At 45.3% G+C, this 16,026-nt stretch overlaps 1 protein-coding gene across 4 annotated transcripts in view; it reads right to left on the bottom strand.

Moving 5' to 3' along the window:
• The window catches only part of MARCHF3 (membrane associated ring-CH-type finger 3), a 140,896-nt gene that overhangs the window by 29,706 nt on the left and 95,164 nt on the right, over positions 1-16,026 (bottom strand). For all 4 annotated transcript variants that reach the window (XM_054714938.1, XM_008141360.3, XM_054714939.1 and 1 more), the window contains 2 exons: positions 8,807-9,050; positions 5,151-5,355 (listed from right to left, as the gene is read on the bottom strand). In XM_054714938.1, coding sequence (XP_054570913.1) covers positions 5,151-5,355; positions 8,807-8,994 — 393 coding nt within the window. In that variant the 5' untranslated portion in view covers positions 8,995-9,050. The remainder of the gene's footprint in view (positions 1-5,150; positions 5,356-8,806; positions 9,051-16,026) is intronic.

The raw sequence follows: 16,026 nt of genomic DNA, 5'->3' as shown, positions 1-16,026 counted from the left end.
AAACCACAAGCTCACATTTTTACTTAAATGAATATATTAAATCAAAAGGAAACAAAACCCACTACAATAAGAGCCCAGCAATGTCGCCGCCTAAGTCTGATATGTACACATGAGGAAGGTTTAAGTGAAGTCTTAAATCTATTAAATAGCAAGAGCCAAGGCACAAAGTGACTTCTCCACAGCAGTTCAACTCTGCTCCCTGCTGTGTTGCTGGAGATTACACTGAATCCAGGGCTTTAGGACCATCTTCCCCCCACCCCCCTCCTGTGACTTACAAAAATAATTATAAATAAAGCGTTTGGAAAAATATCTCCAATCCTCACCTCCCTAGCTTTACATCCCATTATTCAGAGTAACTGATGTGTGTGAAAACACTCCCTTTCAATTCAGCTAAACCTCTGATTCACAGGGAACAGCTTTTAAATTGTTCATACAATTCTTATCAGTCAGCAGGGTTTGCGTCAAGGAAACAGAAATATGAAAACCTAATCACTCTGCCTGTGAACAATCACCGTGTCTACCGGATTGGAGGAAGGACAGGTCCTGGGAAGCCTTTCCTCCAGATTTCCACCACTTCCTGGCTGTTTCATTTTAATCACGACATTGTTCAGCTGATCTATGGCTTCATGTGTTTCCCGGGCAAGGCTGGGTGTTCCTGATACACGTCTTAGGAAACGCAGATACTCCCATCACCAGAAACTGATGTTTCAAGCACGCTATTTGCACAGAGGAAGATGGAATTCCTTGGCTACCTGCTCAGTCAGATGTGCAATCACGGCTGCAGGCTGGAGTCAAGGCGCACGGCTTTGGGAAACAAGCCATGGTGTTTTTATTGGTTTGTTCTATTTTACCCTTAAAAAAGAACGGTATCAGAGTTCAACGTAGAGAGAAATGAGGAAAACTAAAAATGAGCGGGAAGGAGACTATAAAACCGCCCAGGCTGGTCATTCAGGGAATCCTTTTATGGTTAGTGGATGTCTGTTGACTGCATTCGACCAGGTCATTATTCTTGGGGATAATTCATCTCACAAATGGACACATCACCAGCAGAAAATATGTAGCCTTCACGAGAGGCGTGCTAGCTGTGCCAGCTGTGCAGAGAGGAAACACATGGGTTATATCTGCTCTTCCTTCTTGCTATGTACAGTTTGAATGTTTTCCTTCCAAGCTTTACCTCATTGGACACAGACCTTATGAGATTTATATTAGCTGGACTGTAGAGAAAATTTACCCACGTCTAGAGAAAACCAGATGATCCAGATGTAGCTTTTGGGTTGAAACTAGCTCTTGTTATACTGGCTTATTTAACGACAAAAAAATATTTAGGGCAATGAATTTACCAAAAGAGACTAAAAAGATGTAGTCTGGCCATGTAGGTAGGCAGGTAACTAGACACACACTCACACAAACACGCACACGCAATCATCTTGAGGTATAAATCATATACCACACAAAGTATCCTTTTTTTTTGTTTTGTTTGTTAATTCCCATCCCAGGATGTCTTTCCATTGACTTTTAGAAACAGTGGAAGGGAGGGAGGAAGGAAGGGAGAAGGAGAGGAGAGAGAGAGAGAGAGAGAGAGAGAGAGAGAGAGAGAGAGAGAGAAAGGAACATGGATGTGAGAGAGACACAATTGGTTGCCTTCCACACACACCCCAACTGGGGGCTGGGGATTGAACTTGCAACCCAGGTATGTGCCCTTGACTGGGAATCGAACCCAAGACCCTTCGGTGCATGGGGACATTATAACCATTGAGCAACATGGGCCAGGGCATACAAGGTAGTCTTTTAAGTGCAGAGCACATTTTTTTCCCCTCACAAGAACTTTTAGCCTTGGACCTTCAGCCTTATAGAGCCTCAGAGAAACCAAGGATATCAGGGAGAGAGAGCTCCTAGCTCATCTTCCTTCATACTGCAGCTCAGAGAAACTGAGCCACCTCATCCACACGGTCAGTGGTAAAGCGGGGAGGTGATGCTCAGTTTGGATGTGCTAATAAAAACCAGCCCATTGCCCTAGCCGGTCTGGCTCAGTAGACAGTGCCTTGGCCCATGGACTGAAGTGTCCTGTGTTCAGTTCTGGTCATGGGCATGTACCTCGGTTCAGGCTCGATCCCCAGCCCCAGTCAGGGTACATGTGGGAGACAAACAATTGATGTGTCTCTCTCACGTAAGTGTTTCTCTCTCTGTCTCTCCCCTTCCCTTCTACTCCCTCTAAAAATCAATGGAAAAATATCCTCGGGGGAGGATTAACAACAACAATAACAACAAAAACCAGCTCATTGATTCGCCACTAGGAATAGAAACTCACTCTTTTGTGGGGAGGGAGAGGAAAGATTCTATGTAGCAGCCCATGTTTAGGTACCAGCCCTGGGTTCCCAACCTGTTAAAAATGAACTTCCAACTGCTGGCTGCAGAGAGTTCAGGAAAGGAAGTGAAGGGGAAGTGTCTTTGGAACAGTGGTGTTAAAGAGGATCAAGGGACAGGGTCAGTGGGAGAGGTGGGAGGGGGGGGAAGGGGAGATAAATGGTGATGGAAGGAGGCTTGACTTGGGGTGGTGAACACACAATACAGTATACAGAATTGTACATCTGAAACCTGTATAATTTTATTAATCAATGTCACCCCAATAAATTCAATAAAAAAAGGAACAACAACAAAAAAAAGAGGATAAAGGGCTATGTTGAATGAGGACTGAGTTACTAAAGAGTGGGAGTCTGAGGTGTTAAAGTAATTCCGACCAATGTTAACGTCTGGGTGCTGACAAACAAAATTTATAAATGACTTTTCCAACTGCTTCCTCTAGCAACAGGAGCTGTTATTACCACATCGATTTTAAAATTAAATGTTATGGAATTTTCTTGCTTTAATGAGAAGGCAGACCTGACTGGTAAATAAAGTAACGATTAAAGCAATTAAAAGAGTGAAAATGAGAAACAAAGTAACAACCGTTAATGCTTCACCCAAATTGGCAGATTTTGATGATTTACTGAAAAGATTCGTGTTTATCTGGCGGTAAACGTACTGCGGAGCAATGGTCACTATGATAAACCCTTCCTTTGGTAAGGGGGAAAGTCAATTAGTAATGTCATCTGCTTAAAAGTCTGCCTGCACCTGGTTCTCATTTGTCCTCCAGCTGAGAAACCAAAGACAACTTCTTTTTATTGCTTGTGGTCAAACAGCAAGTTCATCTCGCCCTGGGATGATCAAACGGCCAGCCTCCCCCGGCTTGAGAAGGTTTGCCTTTCACTTTCAACTTGTTCAATCATCATTAACTCTGAAAAATGTCACATTCCATTTGTGCAATGAAAATCTCACCACCCGCGACCGTTTGGGTGAAGTTTTTGTAGGCGAAGCCCTAAATCTTGAAGAGCACCTCACACATTCTCAAGGTCATTTGCCTTGTTTCCTCATTTAATGGCAGCTGCCCAAGATTCTGGTCTGTCTGTGTCCCGACAGGCATCTGTGTGTGGATAGGTTTCCTTCTCTGGGAGTCAGTGGGTTCACTGAATGATACAACACGGGTGTAATATGTGAAAACTGAGTTGTGTGCACGTGCGTACACACACACACACACACACACACACACACACACACACACTCCTTTGTTATATATCACCCCAATACCCTGGGGTTTTTCCCAAGCAAAAGCAAAGTCTTCTTTACTGGGAGGTACTAGTAAAGAAGGCCACTGGATGCAGCCCATGGAAGCAGGGTTTTCTGACTGTGGGGAGCCAGCTTGCCCGGGGAAGCGGCCATATCAACTTGGGGAAGTTCCCAAAAGTTTCTAGAGAGGGGAAATAGGCTTCTTTTTCAGTTTTGCCATTGGGCTTGAGAAATCGTCATCTCCTTTGTTTATTATTTAATTATTTTTCCCCATCTGCAGAGAAGTTCTGACATGTAAATCCCAGTGAATGTGGCAGAGGGCCAAATCCCTGATGGGCACGCTATAAATATGAATTTCTGAAAGTGGTTGTCAAGCAGCAAGACAGCTAAATTAAGAGGTCACTTGATCCAGAGTCTTAAAAAAAAAGCATAGAGTTTATTGGGGCAAGTCAAATAAATTTGTGCCATTTGGCAAGCAAGCCACAGCTAAAACAGGCCTCAGTTACAGGCCCTGATTAAAATTTCAAGGTCAAACCCAAGAGCACACATATGCAGAGCTCTCCAGAGCCTTGAGTGCCAAGGCGCTAACACACTGTTTTAAATAGTCCTCCAGAAGGGCTTCTTGATTTCCAGCTTTAGTTTAATGCCAAAGTTGCACTGGGCCAGCTGTTAAAGTAAGGAGAAGGTTACTAGCATGTCTGGGCTATAGGCACATTGTCTTGGGTCTCTTTCATAATGTGTTAGAATATTTGTTGTTGCCAAGAGCCAATTTTTAATTGGCTGGTAGAAATCAAGGGTAGGAGAGAGGGAAAAGTTAGTCCAATGATATTTTCCAATTCCCCCAGCTCATACAAGACCAGACCCTTGGTCTAAAGAAGACTCATGTGGCTCCTAAAACCTAAAAGAGAATGTCCGCCATTTTAACAGCTGGGTTGATAACACCACCTTTTAAGAAAAGAGATTCTAATACTAGGTTATTAATTGAAAAAAAAAAAAAAAACTTGTATAAATTTCCTGGGAAAGATTAAAAAAAAATTCAAACACTTGTATACCCTGTATTCTTCTAAGTGCTTTATAAACATTAACTCATTTAATCCTCATACATAGCACTTCCAAGAGGTGAAGTAACTTACCTAAGGTCACGGAACTATTCAAGCCACTATGCAGCAATACTTTTTCATGAAGACCTCTCAGAATACACCCATTGATCAGCTGCTTCAAGGCGGGCAGATGGGGTGCAAAGAGAAAAGTGACCTGTTTGCTCCACTTCACAGGGATAGAAAAATGGAGATCAGGTCTCTAAACTTCCCCCTCTCCTCACCCTGATTTCTTCTCCTGTCTCCACCTCAGGGAGGTCAACTTTCTACTGTTGCTCCTGAATGAGCTAGTGAGCTATCTCCGTCTGTGTCACCTACACATGCACACACTCTCACGCAAAGCTATTTCCGTGCTTCAGTGAAACTGCACAAGGTTTGTGATCTGGGCATAAAAGCAGACATCATTTGCTCATTAGAGCTAAGTTTTCAGGACGTGCCCCAATTACTGACCTCCACTAATGGCCTGGGTTTGCGCTCGACTGCAAACCTGAAGTGGCAGAGTTCACAGTAGCTGGTGTTTGAGGATGACAGCCAGTGCTCCAGGCAGCTCCGATGAATTGTCCCCAAGGTCCCCGTACATTCACATGGAGAGAGCAAGTCCTCTTGGCTGCTGCCCTCGTGGCAGATCCTGCACATCGGCCGGTCATTGAAGGGGCTGCAAGAGAGGAGGGGCACCTGCTGGTCACTGGGCTAGAAACCACAGCCACGGGGATGGTCCTCTGGCTCAGGGTCCTTCACCCCTCCCCAGTGGCAACTGCTCCGAAAAGACACCTGCTTTAAAACCCTAGATCTAGCCTTAGTCGATTTGGCTCAGTGGATAGAGCGTCGGCCCGAGGACTGAAGGGTTCCGGGTCCAATTCCAGTCAAGGGCACATACCTTGGTTGCAGGCTCATACGGAAAGCAACCCATCGATGTGTCTCTCTCACATGGGTGTTTCTCTTTCTCTCCCTCCCTTCCATTCTCTTTAAAAAGAAATGGGCAAGGATTAACAAAAACAAAACCCTAGATCGACACTTGTACTTGGCAGTGGGGCCAGTGCCAGGGTCCTTGAGCATCTACTGTTGCTAATACAAAGAAATGGGGAGTGGCCCAGGGCCAAAAATGAGTGAAAACAAGCAGCATGCTATTTTTGCCTTGGGTACAGATGTAATTCAGGCAAACACCAATTAAAAAATAAAAACCATCCCTCGCCATTAAGGACAGAAATTGCTTTGAAATGATACCAATTGTAATTTCTGGACAAACTGCATTTTTAAAACCTGGCCAGGACACTGGAATACCCAGAGGTTCCTTTCATTTCTGCTTTCAATGGGGTGGGAGGCTGAGAAGAGGGGAAGTAAACTGACTGCCAACCCAAAGCTGCCACAGAAGGGCTGTCTGAGCCACAGCACAAAGCTGAGTAGCAGGACTTTCCTGGGATGCTCTCTGGGATGCTAAGGACACTAAGCTGAAAGCGAGTAATGAGAGGACACCTTTTACCAAGGTGGCCTCTGTCTAGAGCTCTGCCTTTAATTTGAAAAAATCACCCCTGCATGTTTTGTGGAGGCACCTGGTATAGTGGTTCGTGTGGCAGGCTCTGGCGTCTAGTGGCCTGGGCGCGAACACCAGCTTGTTACTTACGAGCAGGCTAGCTTTGGACAAGTATCATCATCTCTCTGTACTTTAGTTTCCTCATCTCTAAAATGGGTACAGAGAATGGTGCCTTCCTCATATGGCGATTGTGAGGATGAGAAAAGGTAATTCAGATGAGAAGCTTAGAATTGGGACCAGGATATCTACACTAATAAAAAAGGAAGATGCAAATTGACTGTACCTTTGTGACACCCACCAGCCAATCAGGAGTGAGTATGCAAATTAACCCAACAAAGATGTTGGGTTAATTTGCATATGCAGGTATCACCCCAGCAGCTCCAGGCCTCTGGGCAGTGTGGGAAGGTGGAAAGGCGGCTCCGGGCCGGAGCCAAGGCAGAAAGGTGGCTCCAGCCGGAGCCAAGGTGGTGCCAGCAGCCAGCGGAAGGAAGGCCCATTCTTGTATGAATCTTCGTGCATCAGGCCTCTAGTAGTAAATGCTGAGTTAATGCTGTTTTCACTTGTAGACAAATTCAGGTCAGGGAAATCAAATAACGGCCATAAACCAGCAGCCATTGGAAGGGTCAAGTGAAGATGACCTTACTTCTCAGTGGATACTGTGTCCTGTATCCACTAAGAGGACTATCTCTTTCTGATTGACATATTTTTATATTGCTCAAACTCTCCTTTATTGGGCATTAGATTTTAAAGTTATGTCATCATTATATGTGCCAACCTGAGGACCAACCTCTTTACCCACTCTCCCCTGCCTCTTCCTGTCCCCCACAGATGAGAGTGGCCCAGGCTCATGGCCACCACTCTCTGACCCCATCTTTGGTCCAAATGGAAACAGTCATAGACACACTGCTGTTTCCAACAGGCCTTTCCAGGGATGATTCTGGGAATGAGTGAAGGCTAAAAGGGGATTAAAAGAGAAAAGGACCTCCTTCTCACTTGCCCAAAAGACTCACTCATGCTCAGGGGCAGGACAATAAAGTTTAAAGAGTTGACTTTTTCTCTCTCATTATTAATGGCCTCCTTCATTCACATTGAGCCACTTGCATGTAAAATTCTAAAGCCTTCTCATTTACATTACTATGTGGTGGGAGAACACAACAATTACACACACACACACACACACACACACGCGCACACACACGCACACACACACACACCGGGGCTCACAAGTCTCATCATTTTAGTGCTACAGCCTGTTATTCCCAATCAACCGAAGTGTCTGATGCCTGCAAGGGTGACAGGTACACATCAGCTATCTGTCTCAGTTCACAGATGAGCAATGATGCTCACTGCCTCATTGTATTCCGAGTCCTAACAATTGTTTAGAAGCTTTTCAAGAGGTAGAAAAATATATATTGACTTCCTTCCCCTCCATGACTTCCCTTTGCCATAGCAGCACAAATTGAAAGTACATGGACAATGTTTATGACATGCATGGGTGTGTGAGTCCATGTCTGGCGGACACCACGTCCAGGCTGAAGGCAACAGGAAATGTGGCAGTGGCCCAGTGGTCCTGCTGCAGGTACATGCTCAGATCTGTGGACCTGTATCTGCACTGGAAGGGTTGGCTAAATTGCTCAGACCAAGGTATGTGGTCCAGATGTGAGTGACAGACCCACATTTCAGGGTTAGAAGAGTCAGCGCTGATATCAGGAGGCAAGTCCAGTGCGGATATACATGTTACACCCATAAGTAAAAGTCCCACTTACCCATTTTGAAAGAAAGCTGGAGAAGCCAGGGTGTACTTATTGGCCAGGCAGCCTGTAGCTGCCAATCAGTCACTGGGCAGCAACAGCACAAGAAGAGACCTCCAGGGACAAAGTATTGGCCTGGATAAGCCATTTCCGGGCTGTTGAAAGCCTTTAGCTTTGCTTTGGTTCATCACTCAGGGGAGACAAGTGTGGGGGTTTTAACAATAGTAAACTTCATAGGGCAGGGTGTGTATGAAGGATCATGGTGGGGGGGGCGCCCATGAGGAGCAAAGGAGGGAGCAATAGAAGAGGTCCCCAAGTGGGGATGTGCCAGAGAAGAGACATGCCCAGGAAGTGGCCCCAGTAAGTGCTCCTATCAGGCAGTGCTGATTGGCATGCACACCAGGAGTATCACTTCAAAGGTTTTGCCCACAAATCCAATTACTTTGGCTCAGTCACCTGAAATCAGTGCCTCCTTCATTCTATTCTAACATAGGGTTATCTTTGTCACTGCCTGGAGACAATGAGTGTAATTACTGTTGCAATGTCAAAATAAATGTAAAGCAAAGGACTCTGTCTTGTGGGATCCTTCCCTGCCCAACTCTCTGCAAGTGTGTCTTTAAGCGAAAAACGTGAATTTTAGCTTTATACCCTATTGCTATAGAAACAAAACTTGTGTAGTCTCCCCTCCCTCCCCCTCCCCCCTACCACCTCTCACCTGACACAAAGACCTGAGCACTAATTACATTCCCTTTTTCCCCCATCTGACAAAGAGTCCTTCGGATCAATTACACGTTCATTTTTTTAAATGTTAATTGTGGTACTACCTCTGGGTGGCAAGAGTCCGCACTACTGTTGACAGCAGCTGCCCGTCCTTGGCCGAAACTTGCATGACATACTGCGGCTGCCCATTCACTAGGCTGCCACAATCCTCCACAGTCTTCACCAGGGGCACAGCGGAGCTGGTGCAGTCTGGCAGCACTTCTGGCAGGTGACTGCAGCGGCTGGTTGTCATGGCAACAGACAGCAATTACTCTGCTAATGGCTTCCGCATTCATACAGGATTTCCATCTAAGAGAGATCAGAAAACAGTTTACTTGGGCAGGGTGGTTAATAGGAAATGGAGAATTACAGGCTACCAACATCATCGTGTCATTATTTAATATAAATAACAGGGGTAGCCTAGACGTGGCTCATTATCTTGTTACCATTTAATATGCACGCGCACACACACAGAATTCACAAGAAACAGTGGAGGTGGCTCTGAACAAGACAGCGAGCATGTCAGCGTACATAAACATTAGGATCCCTGCTCTGGGAGAGAGGAGGGAATGATGGCTCCAAAGCCAGATCGGAAGAGAAGATAAGCAGCTCTCCCGCTCTGCACCAGAGAAGCAATAAGTCTTTGTTGACACTCTCTAAAAGTTACTAGAATCATTATTACTGATGGCAACTATTTTTTTCTTGGAAGCAATTTATTCCCCACGCAGCTTCAATCTGAGATACTAAGATTAATAAAGAGAGAGAGAGAGAGAGAGAGAATAAAAATAAATCTGGCCAACTAGCACCTTGTAGGGCAATATTTGCCAAACATGAATCATTCAATTAATGTACAACCATTCTGACTTTTGCTATATCTGTGCTTATAATATAACTAGAGGCCCTGTGCACAAAAATCGTGCACTGGAGAGAGGAGGGGAAGTCCCTCAGCCTGGCCTGCACCCTCTCGCAGTCTGGGACCCCTCAAGGTATGTCTACCTGCCCTGGGGATTGGGCCTAAGTTGGCAGTCAGACATCCCTCTCACAGTCCCCTTGCTCCTTACCTCCTGCCTGCAGCGGAGGCAGGAGAGGCTCCCATCACCACCACTGTGCTCGCCAGCTGTGAGCCCGGCTTCTGGCTGAGCGGCACTCCCCCTGTGGGAGTGCACTGGCCACCAGGAGGCAGCTCCTGCATTGAGCATCTGCCCCCTGGTGGTCAGTGCACGTCATAGCAACCAGTCCTTCTGTTCAGTCGATTTGCATATTAGGGTTTTATTATATAGGATTATCTACTTATGTCTTAAAAATTAACCTCCCTTAAAAACTTAACCTATTTTCTTTAGTCTTAAGTAAAGTTATTAATAATATGACCAGTTGGATGATCTTATTACATTTTTTCCCCTAATAGACATTACAATAAATACACTAGTATTGAGTTTTGTTTATTTATGTACCACCTAAAATCTATGGACACTGCATTGTCATAAAGGAACACATAGGAGAATGGAGGAAACTGATGATTGAGATCTCTACTGCCTATTAAAAATAATCCATTCTTACCCTAGCCAGTTTGGCTCAGTGGCTAGAGCATCAGCCCACAGATTGAAGGGTCCTGGGTTAGATTCTGGTCAAGGGCACATACCTAAGTTGCAGGTTCCCCAGCCCTGGTCAGGGTGCATGTAGGAGGCAACCAATCATGTCTCTCACATTGATGTTTCTGTCTTTCCCTCTCCCTTCCACTCTAAAAAATCAATGGAAAAATATCCTCAGGTGAGGATTAACAACAACAACAAAAAAACACACACACAAAAAAAATACCCCCACAATAATAATCCATTCTTAGTGACAGCCTTACCTCCCTGACACATAGTCTATCATGAAAACTGCTAGGAATTCCGTTTCTGATCTGTGTGGCATGGGCTTGAACTTGACCTCAAGTTCAAGGCAGTGAGGCCCACTGGAGTGAGGAACCCCACTACATTCAATATTAAATCTGCATGTGATGTGTAAGAAATAGAGGGCTTTCTAGTGGAATTATTTATGTCTAAGGACGAGATGACATAGTTTTCCGGTCCATACAGGCCATTTCTGCTCAGCCTGCTCCCCTCAACTTTCTGAGCCTGACACGACCTAGACAGAGGCAGGGTTGCTTGGCAGATGGAGTTCATGGTCAATAACCAGTCTGGACGGTCAAGGCCCCAAGTCTAAATGAATCTTTCCCCTGAACCCTAAGAGAATTTGGAAGTTCCTGAAAAGGTTGTTTGCTCCCAGATATATGTCTCTACTTATTACACTTTACTTGACTCCTACAAGTCTGGAAAACAGGATCTTCCCAATTTCTAAAAAAATGTGCATCAACTGGACATTCTTAGGATGAGAACGCAGTGTTTCCAGATGAACTGAGCTGACACGGTTCCTCCCAACAAGCACGTGTCAAGCAGGCCTGGCCACCAGAGACAAGGGATGGGAATGGAATCCCTTCCTGCTGCGGAGGTGTCTGGCTCAGCACGCGCCCTTTCCTGTGCTCCTTGGCTGCCGTGAGTCCTCCCAGGGTCTGCGGTCTGGCCTCTCCAGGAGCCGTTTGGAACCTCGCAGTAGGGACAGGGCTGTGAACACAAACTCTATTCCGAGGCCCGAGACGGGGGAAGAGGCAGGGCTACCATTGTCATGACCCTGGTGGGCTTCTCAACCACCAGGTACTTACTGAGCATTCAAAGAACATAACTAAACAATCAGCTAGTATAGTTTTGCTTTTTAAACAGGAGGTGTTGCTTTATTTAATTTTTTTTTTAGCATCAGAAAACCAGGAAGTATATGTGATGGAAAGTACAGAAAAGCACAAAGAAAACAATAAAACTAACTCATAACCCCACCACTCAGATAATCACAGTACACTTTTTGGGTGGCTTTTTAATTTTTGGCAGAATTGGCAGTTTGGAGTGGATTTGCAGCTGGGGCCAGATAATGTGTTTTTTATTTTATTTTAACTGAGTTATGGTAGCTCTCAGGCCACAGAAAAAAAGGATGTTCAAAGACGGTCTTCTAAAACTATGTCTAATCCTACTCCCTTGACTTGCCCTTATAAAACCCCATTGACATGATTTTAAATTCTCATGACGCCTCACAGTCACAGAGTGTAACTTCCTGGCACAGCTCTCTTGCTTCACAAGGCAGCCATAGATTAAGAGCCAGGGGTGTCTTGGCAGGAAAAGCAGACACAGTGACCTTCTTGCCGCATGGAATCATTATGTCTGGGTGCACTTTGAGAGTCTATTTTTGGGTTTTGCATAATTCCAACTCAGAGGGCCAAACGCATCCTCCCTACACTCGATGGAATTGGAAGAAGGCGGAGGAGGGATGCACAGAGTGAGACCATGAGACCAGGGCTGTCAGTGCTTAGGTCTCTCAAGCGCATAATGTCTCCAAGTTCATTTACTAAGTCCTCATCAAAGGAAGTAGTTCTAAATGCGTAACCTCAATTTGCAATGAAATGCCCTTAAAACAATTCTAGAAGTAGCGTTTCCTTTAATCTTATTTTATTTCTGTAATTTGACTTCTGGATGTTGTACTTCAGTTCGTTTCTCTTCTCAAAGGCATAAGGGCTATTATCAGCCATCTATCTCATCAGTTTATTCCATTCACAGTGGGCGCCAGGCACTGAGTTGGGCAAAAAGGAACACAAGGCTCCTCTACTTTGCCTTCCCCTGCAAGCAAGCTGTGGCTCTTTCCTCGGGCATCTCTGCAGAACCCTGAGTCCAACTTAGGACCTGGCTGAAGCGAGACTCCAGTCCAGCACGCACTGAAGGGCACACCAGCGTATTCATTGACCAGAATAACCTTGGGATTCTAAGACTGGCGTACTGAATCTCCATACTTCTAAAAAAACTGTCTTCTCTCTCTCCTTTTTGTTCAATCCCTCTACCCCCACAAAAACAAAACAAAACAAAACACCCTGTGTCTTGAGTTGAAAATGGAGTGGAAGGAATCACACTGAGCATGGGTACCTTTGATCATGGTCGGGAGGGCTGAATTGGTTCCAGCCCCAAAGAAGTGAGTCTAATCATTGGCTCGGGTGGAGGAGCATAGACGGGAACATGTTCTCCCCAATCTCCATCAAAAGGAAGCCCAGAGGCCTCGATCCAGACGTGGGCAGGAGTGGGCCTTGCAGGCTGCATGTACCAACTGGCATGACTATTGCACCTGGGGCAGTGACAAATGGCCCCTGCATTCCCCTGTCTCATTCAGAGCCACCTGGGAAAACAGCAGGCTGTTGCCTGGATGCTAAAAAGAGCTGAGCTGTGGGTTTGTAGCCTAGTGCCTGGTCTCTCACGGATCTTTGTGCAAAATTTCAAGCACCATTTGACCACTTTCTTATCACTACTGCTGCTCTTGTGAGAAAACGTCTTTCTTGTCTACCCAAGAATTCTGCTCTCTGGGATTTCTCAGGACAAAAACATGCTGGGAGGGAGTGGTGTCTGTATAAACTTGAAACTTCAAATTGCACTGGTAGGATGGGACCTTTCTTGGCCAGACTTTACACCTTGATAATTTCTTACTCAGGCTGAGAATAAAACATAATTTGGCACTGGCCAAATTCAGCAGCACACAGTGGAAAAAGGTAGATGAGAGGGAAACAATAAAAAAGGAAGGAGGGCTAAATAAATGAAAGCCTGGTTAGACAATTGTTTTTTTTTTTCTTTGTGTTTCCCCCCCCCCAAAGACAATTCTTTGTTCTGTATTGTGTGTGTGTGTGTGTGTGTGTGTGTGTGTGTGTGTGTGTCAATTGTTAAGACAAAAAGGACTGCCTGTTAAACTTGACCCCTTTAAAGGACAGAGTGCAGGTTTTACAAAATCAAGAACCCAACCATGCTGCAGATAATCGCTGCTGCATTTCTGAACAGGCTGCCATTGTAAGTGATTTCCATGGGAACATGACTGGCGTCATGAGGATTTGTCCAGAGGTCAAGGGGGAAGGGAAGGGAAGGAAAGTGCAGCCCTCTTGCCTCAGCAGCCCCTGGACCCTCCATAAGGATCACAGAGTTATGGGAAAAAGTGCTGTTCTTTTTTTGTTGTTGTTAATCCTCATTAGAGGATATTTTTTCCATTGATTTTTTTTTTTTTTTTTAGGGGGAATGGAAGAGAGAGGGAAAGACAGAGAGAAACATCGATTGGTTGCCTCCTGCACGCACCTCAACGGGGGCTGGGGAGGAGCCTGCAACCAAAGTATGTGCCCTTAATCGGAATTGAACCTGGGACCCTTCGATCTGCAGACTGTCGCTCTATCCACGGAGCCAAACTGGCTAGGGCTTTCAAAAAATTTTTTTTTAAGTATTTTTATTGATTCCAGAGATGAAGGGGGAGGGAGAGAGAAACAGCAATGATGGGAGAGAATCATTGATTGGCTGCCTCCTGCACCCCCCCCCCCCCAATGGAGATTGAACCCTCAACCCGGGCATGTGCCTTAAACAGGAATCAAACCATGACCTCCTGGCTCATAGGTTGACGCTCAACCATTGACCCATGCCAGTCGGGCAAAAAGCTCTGTTCTTAAAGGTAGGACATCCAACCCTGCACCCTGGTTCACTACTCTTGAGGTTAAATCACTCTGTCTCTCAGATTTTGCTGAGATTTCTTGCACATTTGAAATTAGGGTACTAATATTTCCTGAGCCACTCATCTGAGGCCTAAAATAACATGATACTTGTGAACGTGCTTTGTAAATTGCAACAAGCCCCGCACAGAGAAAGCTGTATTTTATTACTACTTTAAGCTCATTTTCTGCTCTTCTGGCCTGGGATGCATCTCATTTCTGATCCCCATGGCTGGCTGACTCCTACAACACTGCACCTTTGGGAACACACTTGAGCCCTGCCAATGGGTCACTCCATCTGTCTTAGAGGGGAGCACAAAGGGAGTCTCTTCCTTCCATACCCACTTCTCCTCCTTTCCCTTAGCCCTGTCTTCTTCCTATCCCTGAGCACACGTTTCATTTTTCCATGAAAATGTTTAGTAAGGATATATGATGGTCCTAGGTGGTTTGGCTCGGTGGATAGAGCGTCGGCCCTTGGACTGAAGGGTCCCGGGTTCGATTCTGGTCAAAGGCATGCACCTCTGTTTCAGGCTTGATCCCTGGCCCCGGTCAGGGCTTGTGATGTGAGGCAACCAATTGATGTGTTTCTTACATCAATGTTTCTCTCTCTCTCTCTCCCCCTCCTTTTCACTCTCACTAAAAGTCAATGGAAAAATATGCTCGGGTGAGGATTAACAAAAGAACAAATAGACAAAAAAGATATATGATGAAAAGCTATTAGGTATAAGATACTTTGGTCTAGTTGTTACAGCAGCTACCATTATCTTAGCTAGTCTAGCATGTGATAAATACACTAGAAAATAAAACACAAGCCTCTCTCAAGTGCCTTTTCAGGCTTGCTTCTATCAGAACTGTAATTTTTAGTGCCAAGTCAACTTTAATCTCTTAGATGTAGGATGAGAAGGCTGTGTGCCAGCTGGCACTAACCTGGTCATATGGGCTGTCCAGGCAATGGCCTGAGCAGGCCCAAGTTTGGATTGGCAGCCTGGATCGAGATTGCATTTCCAAATGCAACTCTAAATGCCAACTCCAGAGATTTTAAGAAGCGGGCTTCTCAGCTTCCAATATGTCCTGGAAGGGTCCTGTGTCACCTCCACATCCAAAGTTGATCAACAAAGGAAATCAAAGGAGCTAATTGATTTATTAATTCATTCATCTATTAAAAAAATGTTTTTTGAAAACTTACTAGGTTTTCCTGGGAAATGCTTGGTGGTATAGAGTCCAGCATTTCAAGTCCTGCTTTACATTTCCCAGGCATAGGCCACTAAATGGTCTGGAGTGGTCCCCAGACCCTCCTGGGGCTGCGGAGTTGAGGACACGGCACCAGCAATTGTGTCCTGCTAGTTCAGGGAAAACCACCAGATGCCTTAAATTTGGGGGAATGAAACTGCAGAACCATGGAAGGGCGAGATGTCTTTCTGCTCCATCAAAGCTGTACTTTATTAACACTGGTCCAGGATTCAGAAGCCTGACCTTACTTTTACACCAGTAAATCTGCTTCAAAAAGGATTTCTACACTACCCCTTAGCCTTCTTCAGGGATTCGCATGCTCAGGGAGCGAGGCCTCCTCTAATGAGACCAATGAATGGGTGATACAAGTCGGTTGGTGATGGAAATGGGGAAAAAATAGCAATAATGGTCTGTCCAGGAAATTTCCTGTCTGAGTTAGATTTTTAGGCTCTGAATTCTAAGAAGAGT

This window comes from Eptesicus fuscus, chromosome 4, assembly GCF_027574615.1.
Source record: "Eptesicus fuscus isolate TK198812 chromosome 4, DD_ASM_mEF_20220401, whole genome shotgun sequence".
Taxonomy (NCBI): Eukaryota; Metazoa; Chordata; class Mammalia; order Chiroptera; family Vespertilionidae; genus Eptesicus; species Eptesicus fuscus.
The sequence above is the reverse complement of the archived record's forward strand: the minus strand, read 5'-3'. Positions and strand labels throughout refer to the sequence as shown.